The 16498-nt window shown below is 39.5% G+C and overlaps 1 protein-coding gene across 1 annotated transcript in view; it reads left to right on the top strand.

The window, feature by feature from the left end:
- The window catches only part of sema3aa (sema domain, immunoglobulin domain (Ig), short basic domain, secreted, (semaphorin) 3Aa), a 39728-nt gene extending 23968 nt beyond the window's left edge, over window positions 1–15760 (top strand). The window contains exons 4-17 of the mRNA XM_053508457.1: window positions 1886–2005; window positions 3122–3215; window positions 3302–3421; window positions 4399–4541; window positions 4916–5030; window positions 5128–5197; window positions 6055–6199; window positions 6575–6794; window positions 7896–7987; window positions 8089–8130; window positions 8213–8370; window positions 11469–11536; window positions 11645–11790; window positions 13158–15760. Coding sequence (XP_053364432.1) covers window positions 1886–2005; window positions 3122–3215; window positions 3302–3421; window positions 4399–4541; window positions 4916–5030; window positions 5128–5197; window positions 6055–6199; window positions 6575–6794; window positions 7896–7987; window positions 8089–8130; window positions 8213–8370; window positions 11469–11536; window positions 11645–11790; window positions 13158–13850 — 2226 coding nt within the window. The 3' untranslated portion in view covers window positions 13851–15760. The remainder of the gene's footprint in view (window positions 1–1885; window positions 2006–3121; window positions 3216–3301; window positions 3422–4398; window positions 4542–4915; window positions 5031–5127; window positions 5198–6054; window positions 6200–6574; window positions 6795–7895; window positions 7988–8088; window positions 8131–8212; window positions 8371–11468; window positions 11537–11644; window positions 11791–13157) is intronic.
- Window positions 15761–16498: the final 738 nt, after the last annotated feature.

The raw sequence follows: 16498 nt of genomic DNA, 5'->3' as shown, positions 1-16498 counted from the left end.
TCATTCGAAAGAGACCAGAAGGTGGACGCAGACATGCATGCGTACTGTACTGTACAGTACATACAGTACCCTACAAAACTAACACAAGCTGTTTCAGAGCTTCAAAGATAACTGAATCTAACAGGAGGCGACCTGACAAAAGCCTTTTTTATTTTAAACATGTGTCATTTTGTACTTGTGAAAATGAAAGCAAATGTGTGAAATCTGACTCAAATTAAACGTCTTCTCAGATCCATGGTTTTGGAAGAAGGGTGTGCAAACTTTTGCAGTACCGTACTTTAGAGCTGCGTAGTAACCAGTAGCATTGATGTGTGTGACGTTTACGGTATTATAATCACTTTTATTTTTCCTGATGTCCTTTGGGAGCGACGTCATGAAACATTAGGTTTGTGTGTTTGTGTGTTTGTGTGTTTGGTGAGTGGAAACCGTTCCGATTGCCAGAGAATCTATTGACATTGTTAGTGTGTGAGTGAACTCCGTGATTACACCAGTTTATATTTTACAGATTTTTTTTCCCTACTTTTTCACACTGCTTTGTTGGTGTGCTGTTTTAACTTCTGATATAATTTTGCCCATATTGTCTTTTTTTGGTGTCCATACTTTTTCTCATCATGTTTGAATCAGAGAAAGAGAAAATAAAACGAGACAGATGGCAACATCACTAAATGACATTTCTGTCAGACAGCCTAAACCACCAGACTGAATTATCACTGTTTAAACAGATGGGTTGTTCTTCTTTATTTAACAAGAAGGGTGTGTGTGTGTGTGTGTGTGTGTGTGTGTGTGTGTGTGTACATGGAAGTATGTGTCCTTGAGCATGCACACAAAAGAATCTATACCTCTGTGCTTATGCCTGTGTATGGACATGTGTGTTAAGCACACATCATTACATGCATAATCATCTGGTTTGAGTGTTTCCTGTGTTAAATGAATGTTTGCACGATGTAATGTGTGTTTATTATTGTGGGATCCATCCTTCACATGTCTCTTAATTAAATGAACCTTGAAGTCTTTCATGGACTAAGCAATCACACGCACACATCGGTTTCCTCTCTGACTCGTGTGTACCGCAATGGGATTATCCACATGTGCTGTCCATTTAAGTCTCATCAAATCCAGATACACACTAATGCTAGTGAGCTGTGAGACTAAGATGGATAGGACGGGTTGAACTGTAATCAGTCCTTCTGTGGGAATTCACCGGGTTTTTAATGACACTTCATGCTGAAATGTTACGTTTAAAAGGCAGTTGTATGTATATGTTACAGTATGTTTACATGTTCTCATAATGTATATATACATAAAGTCAAACTGGGACTTGTCAATGAAGGCATGAAAACGATTGACATTTTTTTGAGACTCTTAGCCGCCGTCTCTGAAATATGTGTAACACGTGATATTTGAAAATCGACTGACAACTTGATGAGCTGTACAATCATTCGCAAACACCGCATGCACATTACAGGAACTCGGCTGGGAGTTATTACCACATCCCCTGTACAGTCCTGACCTCTCTCCAAGCCATTTCCACATGTTTGGGCCATTAAAGGAGTTCCTGGGGGGCCAGTGTTTTAGATGTGATGCATGCAGTCTGATAGTGGCTTTGATGTAATGAGAAAAATTTCTACCTTGATGGTATTCGAGCACAAGTGAAATGCTGAGATAAGTGCATTAGTGTATATATTATTTTCTATTATAGTAGAGTATAAAAGATGGAAGGCTTTTTTTTATCTAATAGAAAGGTCAAATAAAAAGACATGTCCTTCCAACAGACAACAATCCAAAACATAATGCAAGATCGTGTGAAATTAAATGGCAAATGATTTTCAATCATATAGAGAAGACGCATGGTTGGTTTACAAGCTGTGTTGTATGTCCTTTTCAGAAAGAGTGCTCCAACTTTGTGCGGGTGCTGCAGTCCTTCAACCAAACACACCTATATGTGTGTGGCACAGGAGCTTTTCACCCCATATGTGCCTACCTGGAGATAGGCAAAAGAGCAGAGGTATGCACACACACACACACACACATAAAACCTGCAAAGCTGCAATACTATATCACTTATCATTTGAACAAGATATTTTATCTGCCTCTCATGTAACACATTTTTCAGAAAGATTCACACACTGCCTCTATAAGCATAGCGAGATTAATTATTCAGAGGATATAATCTCAGGTTAACACTTCCGCTGACGCCTTGTGAATGATTTCAGCAGAAAAGTGCAACATGAGAGAAAGGGAGAGAAGCACATTTGTTGAGAAATGGTGATTCATATCAGGGAAGTGAGCTTGGTCTTTTTGGTCTAGTGGAAAATAGCTATGCTTCTGCCCTGGTATTTTGTATTTCTGCTTAATTTTAGGGGTGGGACTTATTTTGTTCATGATTATGGTCAATATAGAACGTTGCACAGCTGGATATTTGAACTGCTGTATATAGAGAATATACTATACTGTAACATACAGAATATTTTGTATATAAATTTCATTTGGCAAGACTACAGGATCTCTTGAACTTTAGCATTAATCGAAATAACGCTGCCAGATTGGACTCAAAACAATGCTGAAGGCATCCAAAATCTGCACTATACAGAATCTGCACTATACACCATCCAGTTCTTGCAAGACCTATTCCAGAACAGCTGACCTTCGGGTCTTAAAATAATAACTGACTGTTGTTGTTGTTGTTGTAGTTACTTACCTAACTAATGCCATTTGTGCTAGTTCAAGTTTTGAAAAAATCCAGTATTGTTCTAGAATGTAGAAATTAAATCCAAACTCGTGTCCAGACTTTTAACTGGTATTATATATCTGTCAAATTTTAACTGAAATAACCAATGTTAATTCTATCCATGGCAAAAAAAAAAAACTTATTAGGAAAGTTAAACACAGTGTGGCTTGGTGTTATAGAAAAATAATCAATGATGGCACAGTGTGACACAAAGCAGAATGAAATGAACGTCCTGTAAAGAAATGCTTCTCTATGTAGTCAGGAGCAAGTAGTTTTTTATTCTACTCATAGGATAGCCTAGTATAATTTAGAAAGTTCAAACCACAGGTAATGTCATGTTACCAATTTTAACTAGTATTTTTATTTCTAAAATGTTCGGCTCCTCTTTTCCAGGATAATATTTTCAGACTGGACACATCCCACTTTGAGAATGGCCGTGGGAAAAGTCCCTACGACCCGAAAATGCTGTCATCCTCTCTGCTCATTGGTGGGTTTCTGCAAAAGGCTTGTGATTCTCCTGCTAACTCATAGATTGTCTTTGATACCCAGTGCTCCTTTTTCCCTAATTGATAGATGGGGAGTTATATTCTGGAACTTCAGCAGACTTCATGGGACGAGACTTTGCTATTTTCCGAACCCTCGGAGCTCATCATCCGATCCGGACAGAGCAGCACGATTCCAGATGGCTAAACGGTAAGGCAGACAGCCGATGATTGAGAGGAGAAAAGCAAGTAGGTGAGAGTGTGTCTATGCGAAACATTTCTGCAAAGGAGATTAACTCCCGCTGAATGTTTCCTCTGACAGATTGTCTGAATTAGTTGGGACTTACAAGAGACAAAAGGTCAATTTCGTCTTTAAGAGGCCGCATCGTATTTTCCCAGGATGCTAATCCCCCTCTCATCTGTCCCTGTTATCGGTTCTTATTTCAGCCATCAAACGCCCAGACCCTGGGTCACCATCACTGCCATAAACACTGCCATATTGTCATGAGAAAAGATGCTTTTGTAAAGGTATTCTTCACACCTTAATCCCTGTCATCTGTTGCCACGGATACATCAGATCTCACCTTCATTGTGCCTCTCTGAATGCTGTCTCTCCATCACAAAAGAGCCAGTGCCGTTCACAGGATTAGTCCGATGGCCATTCTATCAAGCCCTTATCAACAGACACATGGTCTCTTAACAAAACTTATGCGCTGTATTCAGGACTGTTTGCATCAAAGAAGCTTTTTGTCTACTCGTTTTCATTTTCTTTTTAGATAAGATAAAATAATAATAATAATAAAGATACGCTCCTCACCATGCATTTCTACCTTGTTTAAATAAATTAAAAGTTTCTATTTTATAGTTTATTTTATAACATTTGCTAATGTGAGGTTTGCCCAACCTCAAATATTCATTAAAACAATAAGAAGAAGAAAGAAATGATGCTACTTAAGTTGCAAAGGCTGGGTAGATCTACACTTCATTTAAATGCTGGAATGGTGTTAAACGGCACCAACAGTCCATGAGCATGATTTCCATCAGAGAACAGGATCACTTAAATTACACTGCACTTCAGTTCAAATGTGTTGTCATGATGTTTTCCAAGCATCTCTTAATAGTTAAGGTGAAAAACAGTAACAGAAATCATGAATTATAACCAATATTTCTGTGGTGTATGTCTGCCAGATCCCAGGTTTGTCGGCATCCACCTCATCCCTGAGAGCGATAACCCAGAGGACGACAAAATCTTCCTGTTCTTCAAAGAGAATGCCATGGACGGAGAACACACAGGCAAAGCCACCATCTCCAGAATAGCACAACTGTGTAAGGTAACAATACACATATCTCCACACCTTGATACAAGCAGAACCTCTTGACAAATTTATGAACTCTTGGCTCCCAAGTGGTCCAAGAACACTTTGATTTAACCGCAGAATGATGGTACAGACATCTATGGTTGGGAATCAAAATTTTCCAGGGTGGAAAGGATGCTGTCAATCAGTCAAAATGTCAAATTGGCTTGGAGGAAGCATGTGTTCGTCTTTACCCTGCCAATTATTGTAGTAGTTGTTGCAACGCGATTTAGCTACTGGATTGAAATTAGCAAGACCAAATTGGGGAAAATATGGAAAAACTTTGAACCCTTAACTATTCATTATATCTGTACATGATGTGTGTGTGTTTGTGTTATCTTCTTATCCAGAATGATGAGGGTGGACATAGGAGTTTGGTAAACAAATGGACTACATTTTTGAAAGCGAAACTGACCTGTTCCGTCCCTGGGCTCAACGGCATTGACACACACTTCGATGAGCTCCGTAAGTGGGTGTTCATTTTTACACTCGAAAGAGCTACACTATATAAAACTACTTAACATCCAAGAGTAATGAACTTTGATGTGTTTTGTCCTTTCAGAGGACGTGTTTATAATGAGTGCCAAAGATCCAAAGAACCCAGTGATCTATGCGGTCTTCACTACCTCCAGGTAAAAGCAATCTTCTGTCTTTTTTTTTTTTGTTTTACCTTATCACAAGTACACACATGTCAGATACACACCATGATGCAGCTCAGCTCTTTAGAAATGTCTCCTTCCTGTCCTCTTTTTTTCTCCTATTCGAACTCCTATTTACAGTACCTACTGCCTGATCAGTAGCATCTCAGCCCAGTCTGGAGGAAATGAGATTAAAATGGGAAGCCAAGTGGAACAAAAGCAGACAAACTAGTTACATGAAAGGGCCAGACTTTGAGGATAATGGATGAGCAGGCAGTTCTTTCACACATATTGCCTGTGCGCGCGCGCGTGTGTGTGTGTGTGTGTGTGTGTGTGTGTGTTTATGCAAGTGAGATATGAGGAAGAGAGCAAGCACATCATGATTAATTACTGTCAAGCACCAAAAAAAGCAGTGCGGTCAGCCAGAGCGAACTCAGCACTCCCGCCTCGCCGTATATCTAATATATGCAAAGAACACAACCCTCAAAAATTCAATTACCAGCTTTGAGGAATTAGCCTGCTTTAATTGGCTTTCTAAGTGCTCTGTTCGAGAGATGAATAGAAGTGCATTCTGAGGAATGGCATTTAATATTACCGCTTAATGAACCTACAGGCTACAGCACTGGATCAATGTTTTATCTCAGTGTGTGTGGGTGTACGTGTCTATATGGGTTTATGACCTTGACTGCATAGGAAGTGAATCAGTATGATCATTTTCCTTGTGCTAAATTGATTTTTTTTAACTAACTAACATTGTTTGAATGCATTTAAGTTCCAAACACACATAATTTTTCTTTATTTCTTTTGTTAAACTAAATTTTTTTTAAATTATTTTTGGTTCTCCTGGACAGTAATATATTTCGTGGGTCAGCGATCTGCATGTACAGCATGGCGGATATCAGAAGGGTGTTTCTGGGCCCCTATGCCCACAGGGATGGTCCAAATTACCAGTGGGTGCCCTTCCAAGGCAGGGTCCCATACCCCCGCCCTGGCACAGTGAGTTTCTTCCTCTGAATAACTAATTTTGTATTTAAGTATAAAATGATATCACACTCTTGTGTATTTAACCTCCTTGTATACACACCTACTGTACTCTGGCTATATAAATTTTACCACAGTGCTATTGAACAGTATTGAACTGGAACATGTGACAAAAATCTTCAAGACAGAAAACTTTGCACTTTCCATTTTTCTGATTAATATGACAAGCTGATTTCTTTTTGTCTTATTAACTTCAAAAGTGAGACAAAAAAAAAAACAGGCTGCTAAGGGGAATTAACCTCATGTCATGTTGCATTTTATTCCTTACCTATGGCTAGACCAGAGCATCCACAGCTGAATTCACTTCATCTTCTTCTCCACCTTCCACAGTGCCCCAGTAAAACATTCGGTGGTTTTGACACCACAAAAGACCTGCCAGATGATGTTATCACGTTCGCCCGTCTGCACCCTGCTATGTATAACCCAGTGCAGCCGATTGGTGGACGACCCATCGTGGTGCGCACAGATGCAGAGTACCAGTTCAGTCAGCTGGTGGTGGACCGCGTGGAGGCTGAGGACGGGCAATATGATGTCATGTTCATCGGCACAGGCTAGTCACTATTCATCATAATACTGGGGAATTAGACATGGCTTTGGAGCAGACATTATGTTAAACAGACATTTTAAGTATAGTAACATCAACACAGTAATGCCATGATGCTTGTACAGGTGTATCAGCTGGAGTACTACTGTGTACTGTAGCTTACATACTCTACCAGTCAAAAGTTTGGACACAACTTCTAATTCCATGATCTATTCCTGATTTTTATCAACAATTATTAATAATCTCCTTTAAACAGTTGATATGAAGATGTATCTGCTACTTATGTAATGTAAAGCCTTTATAACGGCTCTAATCTGAGGTTTGTTAATTGGTGATTTCTGAGGCTGGTAACTCTAAATGAACTCTGTAGCAGAGGTAAGTTTTGGTCTTGCTTTCCTGGGATGGGCTTAATGAGAGCCAGTTTCATCATGGAGCTTGATGGGTTTTGCAAATGCACTTGAGAAAAACTGTTTTTCCAAGAACTGTTCCAGAACAGAAGACCTTCATGTCTTAAAATAATGTTATTTGAATAATGTAAATTAACGTTCTTACTTAATTATATAATACCATAGGTGTTATTTCGTAGTTTTGAAAAAAAAAAAAAAAACACTATTGCTCCAGAATGTAGAAACTTGTGTGCAAATTTTTGGCTCGTATTTTAAGTGTTCACCTTTCTTAACCTTTTTTCACATTTTGCATTGTTACGCTCTGAAACTGAATTACACCTACTGTAATTGGACGATTTTAGTGTCAAATTATGCTTTTAATAGAAAGCTCCAGATTTTGTTAGAGAACATGCCTGTTAAAAAAAAAATCATGAAGAAGCTACTTAATCAATTCTGGTACAACGTCTCTGGAAATGTATCAGTCATGGTGTATAAACCAAAAAAGACGCACTAGAATTCACTGATTAGTTGGAGAATGGGAGTAGTCGTAAAATGCAACCAAGTGTCCAAGGATAATTCTGGACATAACGCTTCGACCACCATGAGTGGATGGTATTTTCAGTTGGTTTAGAATGTTTTAAGGTTGCTACATCATTAAAGTGGCCAATTTGTTCTCTCTCTCTCTATATATATATATATGTATGTATGTATGTATGTACAGATATGGGGACAGTTCTGAAGGTGGTCACCATCCCTAGAGAGAGCTGGCACGACCTAGAAGAGGTGGTGCTGGAGGAGATGACGGTGTTTAGGGTAACAGCACACTTGTAGTTCCCTGATCTATACTATACAAGATAGAAATTTAAGTATATATGTGGTATATAAATGACCCTTATTTGTTTATCCCTTTCTAGGAACCCACTCCTATAACGGCTATGGAACTCTCCACTAAGCAAGTAAGTCTACAGTGTAAGTCTAGTTTGGCTTATGCAATTGAATATTGGTCCAAACTCACCAGCTTGTGCTTCCTTCCAACAGCAACAGCTGTACCTGGGATCAGCTGTGGGAATATCGCAGATGCCACTCCATCGCTGTGAGGTGTATGGCAAAGCGTGTGCTGAATGCTGTTTGGCCAGAGATCCGTACTGCGCCTGGGACGGCACGGAGTGCTCCAGATACTTCCCCACCGCTAAGAGGTCAGGACTTGCATTTAGTGCAAAGCGTTGCATACCTGTAGGGGAAACCGAATAAGACAAAAGTGTTTTGTAATCAGAATATTTTTTCATTTGTCATCCAAAATGCATACAAGATTGTAAATTGTGCCCTTAATTTATTTCATACAGGCAATCAGCCTGTCTGGAAATAAACCAGCGTTTAAAGCATTCATTCAACTTTCCGCAGTCTGACCGCCACACATCACTCCGCAAGAACTTACTTGTGCCAAGCAGTACAAACTCTACCCCAAAATATACATATTATGCCCCTGTTATACTATACATACACCATGCACCACCCCCAGAGTCCATTTCTGCAGTTTTTAAATATAATCTACCACCTACATCGCTTATACCACAGGATAGGAGTTCCACCTGTTTCAGCATCAGCTATATAAGACACACAGAGCTCTCTGAGCTCTTCACCATAAGCACATATCTTCACTACTGTAAAGTATACACCTCTTTCCATTCTTTAGTGCGGATACCATTTGCAGCCTTTTTTGGGAAATGTGGGCACGACGACACCCACCTCATCAAATACCTAAGAAATATTTAATTGCACCAGCTTAGTAATGAAAAACAGACTTTTCATGCTTTACACTCGTCCTGTAAGTCAGGGGTGTGTGTGTGTGTGTGTGTGTGTGTGAATGGATGGAATTACAGGGCGTGACACATCAAGACAGAGTAAGATGCCATGTAAGATTTAAATAGTGATATATTCAGGTTATGCAAAGTAAATCTGATCCAGAGGTCTAGCTGGTGGGATTTCAGGTTTGGACCATCGTTAATGTTTTTTTTTTTTACACCTCAAAATAACTTTTGCAGTAAAACTTCAAGGTTACTAACACCTTAACATTGTAACATTGTAGATAAAATATAGATTATCAATTGTAAGATTATTAATAATAATAATAATAATAATAAGTAATTATTAGTAGTAGTAGCAGTAGTAGTGTAGCCAGGGACCTCTGTATCTCTGAAGAAAATCCTACAAAACCTTTTATCAAAGTTTCATTTTATGAACTTTTCAAATATTAATCTCACTGATTTGTTAAGTTATTGAGACTTGGATTAAGCCCATTTAATTCAAGGCATCAGTCAAACAGTTTAATAACTATGAGAATACATTTAATAATTAATTCGACTTTGATAATAGCGGGTTGTGCTTTCCACTGTTTAACAATATTAAAAAAATCACCTACCCCCTGGCTATGCTTCACAGACCCCACTCTGAGAACTACTGCCTTAAATAATTAAAATGCGGAATAATGAATACCATCACCAAACTGCAGGAGCCTGTCGCCCATTTCAGTGTAATTGTACAGATCATGCTGTGATTTTTATTCAGCATATTTCCCCATCCCCCAAATTTAATTCTTGGCTATGCCATTGGTCTAATCTCTGCATTTTTCCCGAAAACGGCCGTTAAAGAACCACAGCATGATCCAGTGCAGGAAATCCTTGTAATTATTTTTACGCATTTCTAAACTAAAGGGACATGAGACTGTGCCTCCGTCTCCAAAGTGTGGCAGCACAAAGATAGCATATTACTGCAATAAAAGGCCTAACTTCAGCCTGGACCAGGCTCAAGACTGAAAGAGGTTTCCAAGACTGCAGACTCCCATTTTAACTGGACATCAGTGGGGACTGCAGTGTGGAGGCCCATAATGAATCAATGGAAAGTCTCCCAGCCATGAATCATTTTGCTTTGTGCACCAACTGGCCTTCCAGCATTTGGTGCGTTTGCCAGCGCATTTTCTTTCCTCGGCTAAGAAGTAATGAGCGCTTCTGAAGTTGATTTCCTAGATTGGAGCAACAGTGCACTCTGGTGGTGTCGTTTAGTCCGTTTCTCACAACTGGGAAAAATGTGAGCCAGGAACGTGCATTAACCAAGTGTGTGATGCTGATTGCTATTCAAACAGCAACTTCCACAGAAATTCAAGCTGTAATCTTTATAATAATATACTTGTTTTAATCAAATATACAAGGGGCATTCGAGTCAAACCGGGACTTTTTCCACCACTTCTCTATATAATCCCCTGCTACATTAATGCACTTATCCCAGCATTTCACTTAGTGCTTGGATACCTTTAAGGTAGAAAGTTTTTTATGTATACCGGAGCCATGATCACATCTAAAACACTGGCCTCCCAGGAACTCCTTTAATGGAAATGGCTTGGAGCGAGGTCAGGACTGTACAGGAATGTGGCAATAACTCGGCTCGGAGTTCCCGAAATGTGCGAGTGGCGTTTGTGAATGATTGTGGTTACAGTTCCCACAGATAGAGACATCTCATCCGTAAGTTGCCACCATGTTTTCCAATGATTTTCTAGGATCAGGCGTTCGACTCGCTGAATGTTCGCTGAAACATCTGCAGCAGGCTCCGAGCCACCTCGTCTGGGATCGTCATTCACAGATGTACAGTCTTCTTTAAAACTTTGCACCATTCACGTTTTACTGCAGTTAAGAGAGTCATCACTGTACTGTGCTTGAAGCCTTCTGTAAATGTAACATTTTTATGCCTTCATTTACGAGAAATTTCCTCACAGGTCTCAGCTTGACTTGAACGCCCCTTATATACTTTTAAGCAGTTTTGGAAGGAGTCTCAGCATGAATGCTTTGTAATCTCCAAAGGTCCAGCTGTAACTTTTCCAACACTGGAAAGTGGATTACAGTTTCCTCAGTTACATGACAAGTTGGGTTTTATCTTCAAAAAGAATAAAAATAGAGGTTGATGCGGAAATTACTGCTTATAACTGCTATAATGTCAATAAGGACAGGAACTAACTAGTTTTGTGGACATTTTACAAAAGTTGTGACTATAAATGGATAAAACCAAAAATAATTCAGTACTGTTGGCAAATTGCTTTACGGTAAGAGGAACAAAGCATGCTTTGTTTCAGGTTACATTACACAACCCCAACATTGATTATTTTCCTATGCATGCTCCACTGAATGCCAACATACTATTTGTTTATTTAGTAACTATTATAAATTATTCAGTAGTACAGTGAAACTAACAGAAAGAGTAAGCTTCATCTTTTGTCTTGAATTACATGAATAACTTTCTCCAACAGGAGAACAAGGCGTCAGGATATCAGAAACGGAGATCCTCTGTCCCAATGCTCCGATCTGCAACACAATGGTAATCATTCACACATACAGCATGAAGTGCACACACAAAAAGATCAATCAAAAGAAAATGTATTACTGGTGACTGAACGCATATGTATGTCTGGTGTGTTTGTTTCAGATGATCTGGAGGGTTACAGCAGTGTTGAAGAGAGGAATGTCTACGGGGTGGAGAACAGCAGCATGTTCCTGGAGTGCAGCTCAAAATCTCAGAGAGCTCTCATCTACTGGCAGCTCCAGAAGCCCGGTGATGAACGAAAGCTTGAGGTAACACACATTTGGTCCAATTATAACAATAAGTCTTTTCATTTGAAGGTTTTTATGATTAGTCTGAGTAATTCGGGAACTGCAGATCTCTTGAGAGTTTAACGCACTACAGTATACTGTAGTCTATAGTGTTTGCATAGAATGATGCAAGAATGGAATAAAAATGTTACATTTACTTAAATAACCACTCATTAAAAATGTTGTGAACAGAAAAGCATCTTCTAAATATATCTGCATGACTGTATGCATTGCACTTCCTCCACATGAATGGCTAATTGGTCAATGCATGAATAAGCAGCTCTGTTCTGGTGAGCGTGTATTATAGGTGATTTGATGCATTCGAATGGAACTTTTTAATTATTTTGCTTGACATATAATGGTTAAAACATGATACACTGGCCCATAAATTATCAAATTTTACAACACTTAAAAGTTATAATTACATTTAAATAATGTAGAAAAGAAAACAGGCTGGCACGCTTAGTGGTTGTCACTGTTGTCTTGCACCTCCAGGACCTGGGTTCGATTCCCACCTCGGGTCTGTGTGCATGGATGTTCTCTCCGTGCTTGGTGAGTTTCCTCCAGCTGTTATTCTGACTTTCGGGGGGAAAAAAATGCTATGAGTTAGGGCCTTAGCCAGATCTCTTGTTCATTACTTCTGTTATAAAGGAGATCCTATTGTGAGCCATCTCTGTTTTGTGCTTTTTCTGTTGCTTTTTCTAAATATTTCGTTAGTACTGTACATGTGATCTCACCTCTAGTCCTGTATGTTCTCCCTATGCTTGGTAGGATTCCCATAGTTTAATGGCTTGCTGTCTAGGTTAATTGGCGTTTTTTAAATTGCCTTGGGTGCTCATGCCCTACAGTAGGTTGTGACCCCATCCAGGGCTGTGCACCACATTTTAACCTAAATTGCCTGGGATAGGCTCCACCCCGCCATGACCCTACAGAGAGTAAGTGGTATACTGTAGACAATGGATGGATGAATATAAACAATTTAAGGGCAAATTAACATTGAGCAAATAAAAAAATCTCACACACACACCCCCTCCCACACACACACACACACACAGCTGTATTGCTTTTAAAGATAGTAATCTTAAACAGTACTAAAGTGACCCTAAAAATAGTAATGATGATAATTTAATAACTCTCCATTTAAATCCTTCCCACTGTTGAAGAAGGCTTTCTTACTTAACTTTCAACCATACTTTCAGCTCACAGATGACCCTAAACCCCCAGAAACCAGCAGGCGGAAACAGTTAGAGTTATTAGTTCATAATAATTATCAATGGAATTCTACAATACAAAAGAAATGCAGTAAACAACAGGGTTTCATATTTGTACATTTCAACTGTCTGTTTCAGATTAAGTTGGATGAGAGGATGAGTCACACCGAGCGTGGCTTGTTGATCCGCAGCCTGACGCAAGCCGACACCGGAGTGTATCACTGCCATGCTGTGGAGCACGGCTTCATCCAGCCGCTCCTGCGCCTCACTCTGCAGGTCATCCCATCTCAACGCGTGGGGGAGCTGCTCCTGCGGACCGGTGCTGCCGATCGCGACTCACCTGCCAAACAGAAGATTTGGTACCGAGACTTCCTTAGTCTGCTGGAGCACCCAGACCTCAACAGTGTCGATGAGTTCTGCGAGCACGTTTGGAAAAAAGAGCGCAAACAACGTGGCAAGAAAGGTCCAAAAGCAGGGCTCGGGCACTCTCAAGCTCAGGCACAGAAGAGTAGCCAGAATTTACAGACTTCAGCTCAGATTCAGAGCGATGGCCCAAAAGCAACAAATGTTCCAAATCTGCCCAAAATGCAGAGAAGCCAAGTCCCGCAGGGGACCACAAGCACGGACAACCAGGGCCCAAAGCCGAGTCCAAGCACGACCTTGAAACTCCCAAATGCTCAAGCAACCCAGACCCATAGTCAAGGAAAGAGGGGCAACTCACCAGCCCGAAGAACACCAGCCAGCACAGCCAAGTGGAAACAGCTCCAGGAGAACAAGAGGGGGCGCAACCGGCGTACACATGAGCAACAGAGACCACCCCGCAGTGTGTGAGACAAGATACAATACACACACACACACGCAAACACATCAGACCCATGTATTTACACAAACCGACATCATTTCAGCAGCCCTCATACATGTGAATGTTGAAAACGTTGAAACAAAAGCACAAAAATACTAGTCATACTAGTGGAAGTGGAAGTTTGTCACTGCTTAACCAGAGGAAGCACAATTATGGTGACAGAACGGTAAAAACATTTATCGGTAACGTGTATAGTTGTGGACTGATACACCTTCCTGTACATAGAAATGTTTCTAGAGTGTATGAGTCCCCTAAGACTCTTTCCTCGAGAGGGGAATCACCATTTCCATGACTGCTTCCTCTGCTGAAACATCCATGGTCGAAAAAAATCTTACACGGAAAACCAAGATGATTTATTCAGGAATAAAAACTGAATGTTGACTATTTACTCAAATTCTTCCTGGAGGATTGTATCTGTTACTACGAGCTCTGGATCAGACAATGTGAACTGCCTTCCAGCTTGAAAGAAAATTAAATATATATATAAAAAAAATCGAAACTACGGGAACTGGAGTCCGATTTAAAATTACAGTGTTATAGGAGTAACCATAGCGGACACTGTATAGGAAAATAACTTCGTTTCCATGCATACAAGACATGGTTGGATAAAACATAGGCATGTGTTGCTACCAGCCCGTCAGCCTCTTGTAACCCTTTGACTTAAATGTTAGCCTAATTATTTGTTGTATATTCATAATAAATGACTCGCCCAAGAGGACGAAGAAGTCCTTGAAGGACCCGTGCAAATTATTTGCCCTAAGTATGTTGTGCATGATGTTTAATTGAAATTTTTTTTTTTTTACTAAATTAAATTGCATAGCAAAACACAGTTTCAAATTACAGGGGGTCTTAAGAATTTGAGTATTTTATTTCATTTAAAATGTCATAAAAAAAAAATAAATGTCTTGTGCCAACCATTGCATTGAAGGTGCTATATTTGGTTACCGCCACCTCATCTCTTTTCTTTTTTTTTCTCTCTTTTTTTGTGTCATACAAATGTGCTATGGCAGTCTATGTTGTAGCTTAGGCTGAAAGTGTAAATATATACAGTCAGACAACACATGACTATTTATTGCTGATTTTTAAAGGGTTACAGTTATTTTTGATATTGTAATGTTTTAAGCTCGAATTTAAACAAAAGTGAATGAAATATGATAAAGCACATGGATGGACCAATAATCTTTTGCTTTTTTTTTGTTTTTTTAAGTTGAACTTATTAACACATTACATCTAAGAACCGAGAAACATGCAACTCATTTTTTCATACCTTTAATTCCTGTCGCTGACCTCTTTGTCTCTCTTTACTCTTCATCTTATTTCTGTAATGCCCCCCAAAATGAATCTGTCTATATTTTCTGTATTTGTATGAATGACTCATTCATGAAATTGCAAAATATTATGGAGCTATGAACAATTTGTAAGAATGCCATTAGATGTGAGACTTCCTGTAGAAATGTGTAGGCTAAACGTCTGACTGACAGCCACTGAGTACGAACCGCATGTGCATTCGAACCCTAGTGTATCCCCTTTACTGTCAGTGTTTCGTGTGTGATAATGTCTTTTCCATGAATATAAAAGAAGCGAACATTTTTGTTTCGTTTGAACAAGACAATAAAAATACCCGCCCCCTTTTTGTGCATTAAAAAGCTGTAATCTTTTGTAAAAAAAAAAAAAAAAAAAAGGAAAGAAAAAACAAATACCCATTCCCCCCCCTGAACTGTATTATGTTTCAATGCAATACAGAGTGCTCTCAGTGTTTCTTCAGACATGTTTTGTCTGGTGGAGATGGGGAAACAAAGGGAGACAGGAGCTCTTATAACTGTCACTGGGTGTTTCTGGCATGTTTCGGTTGTCTAAATAAATATTTCCTCTATCATTATATGTTGCCATTTAATGTTTCTGTGTTCCCGCGTTTTCTTGCCGTACATCTAGGTGCTTAGGAAAGACTCACATCTACCAATTGTCTATCAGACAAGCTACTGTGTATCTTCCACGTGAAGCTTGATAGCCCACACTGGACTCAGGCCTGGACTGATCACTCTCTTTTCAGCAAAAGCATCGGTTAAGGTTTAACAACTTGCTGTAGAACCAGTACTTTTAATAAATGATGCAAATTACATTAAAGAACAAGCGTTTTACTGCGACAGGCTGCAATTAAAAATGTGGTTGTTTATGTAAGAACCTTAGCAGCAACCTCGTTTCCCCTCTCGTCTGTCCTAACCACTCCGCATTCAGCATCAGCAGTAAATCACTGGCCTGATTATCTGTCATCAACTGCGCCTGTTCCCCACAGGTTCATGCTTTAGGTTAGATGGCTTTTATGCTTGAATGATTCATACTCAATACCACAAAAAACATTTCTCTGAAACTGGTCTGTTTACAAGGACTGGACTGAAAATGAGAGCCCTAAACTTGCCAAAAAAATCTTATTTAAAATTAAGAAAGTCTGGTTCTTTGGAAGCAAAATACTTTTAGAAATAATTCAGATTTTTGTACAGTAGTGTACTTGCACACAGTCACTGCAAAGCACATCGATTAAGGTTTAATAACCTGCCATAGTACCAGTACCTTTGAAGTGTTTCTGCATGCGTATATGGATACATGGGTGCCGTACTGT

The sequence above is a fragment of the Clarias gariepinus genome, chromosome 12 (assembly GCF_024256425.1).
Source record: "Clarias gariepinus isolate MV-2021 ecotype Netherlands chromosome 12, CGAR_prim_01v2, whole genome shotgun sequence".
Lineage (NCBI taxonomy): Eukaryota > Metazoa > Chordata > Actinopteri > Siluriformes > Clariidae > Clarias > Clarias gariepinus.
The sequence above is the reverse complement of the archived record's forward strand: the minus strand, read 5'-3'. Positions and strand labels throughout refer to the sequence as shown.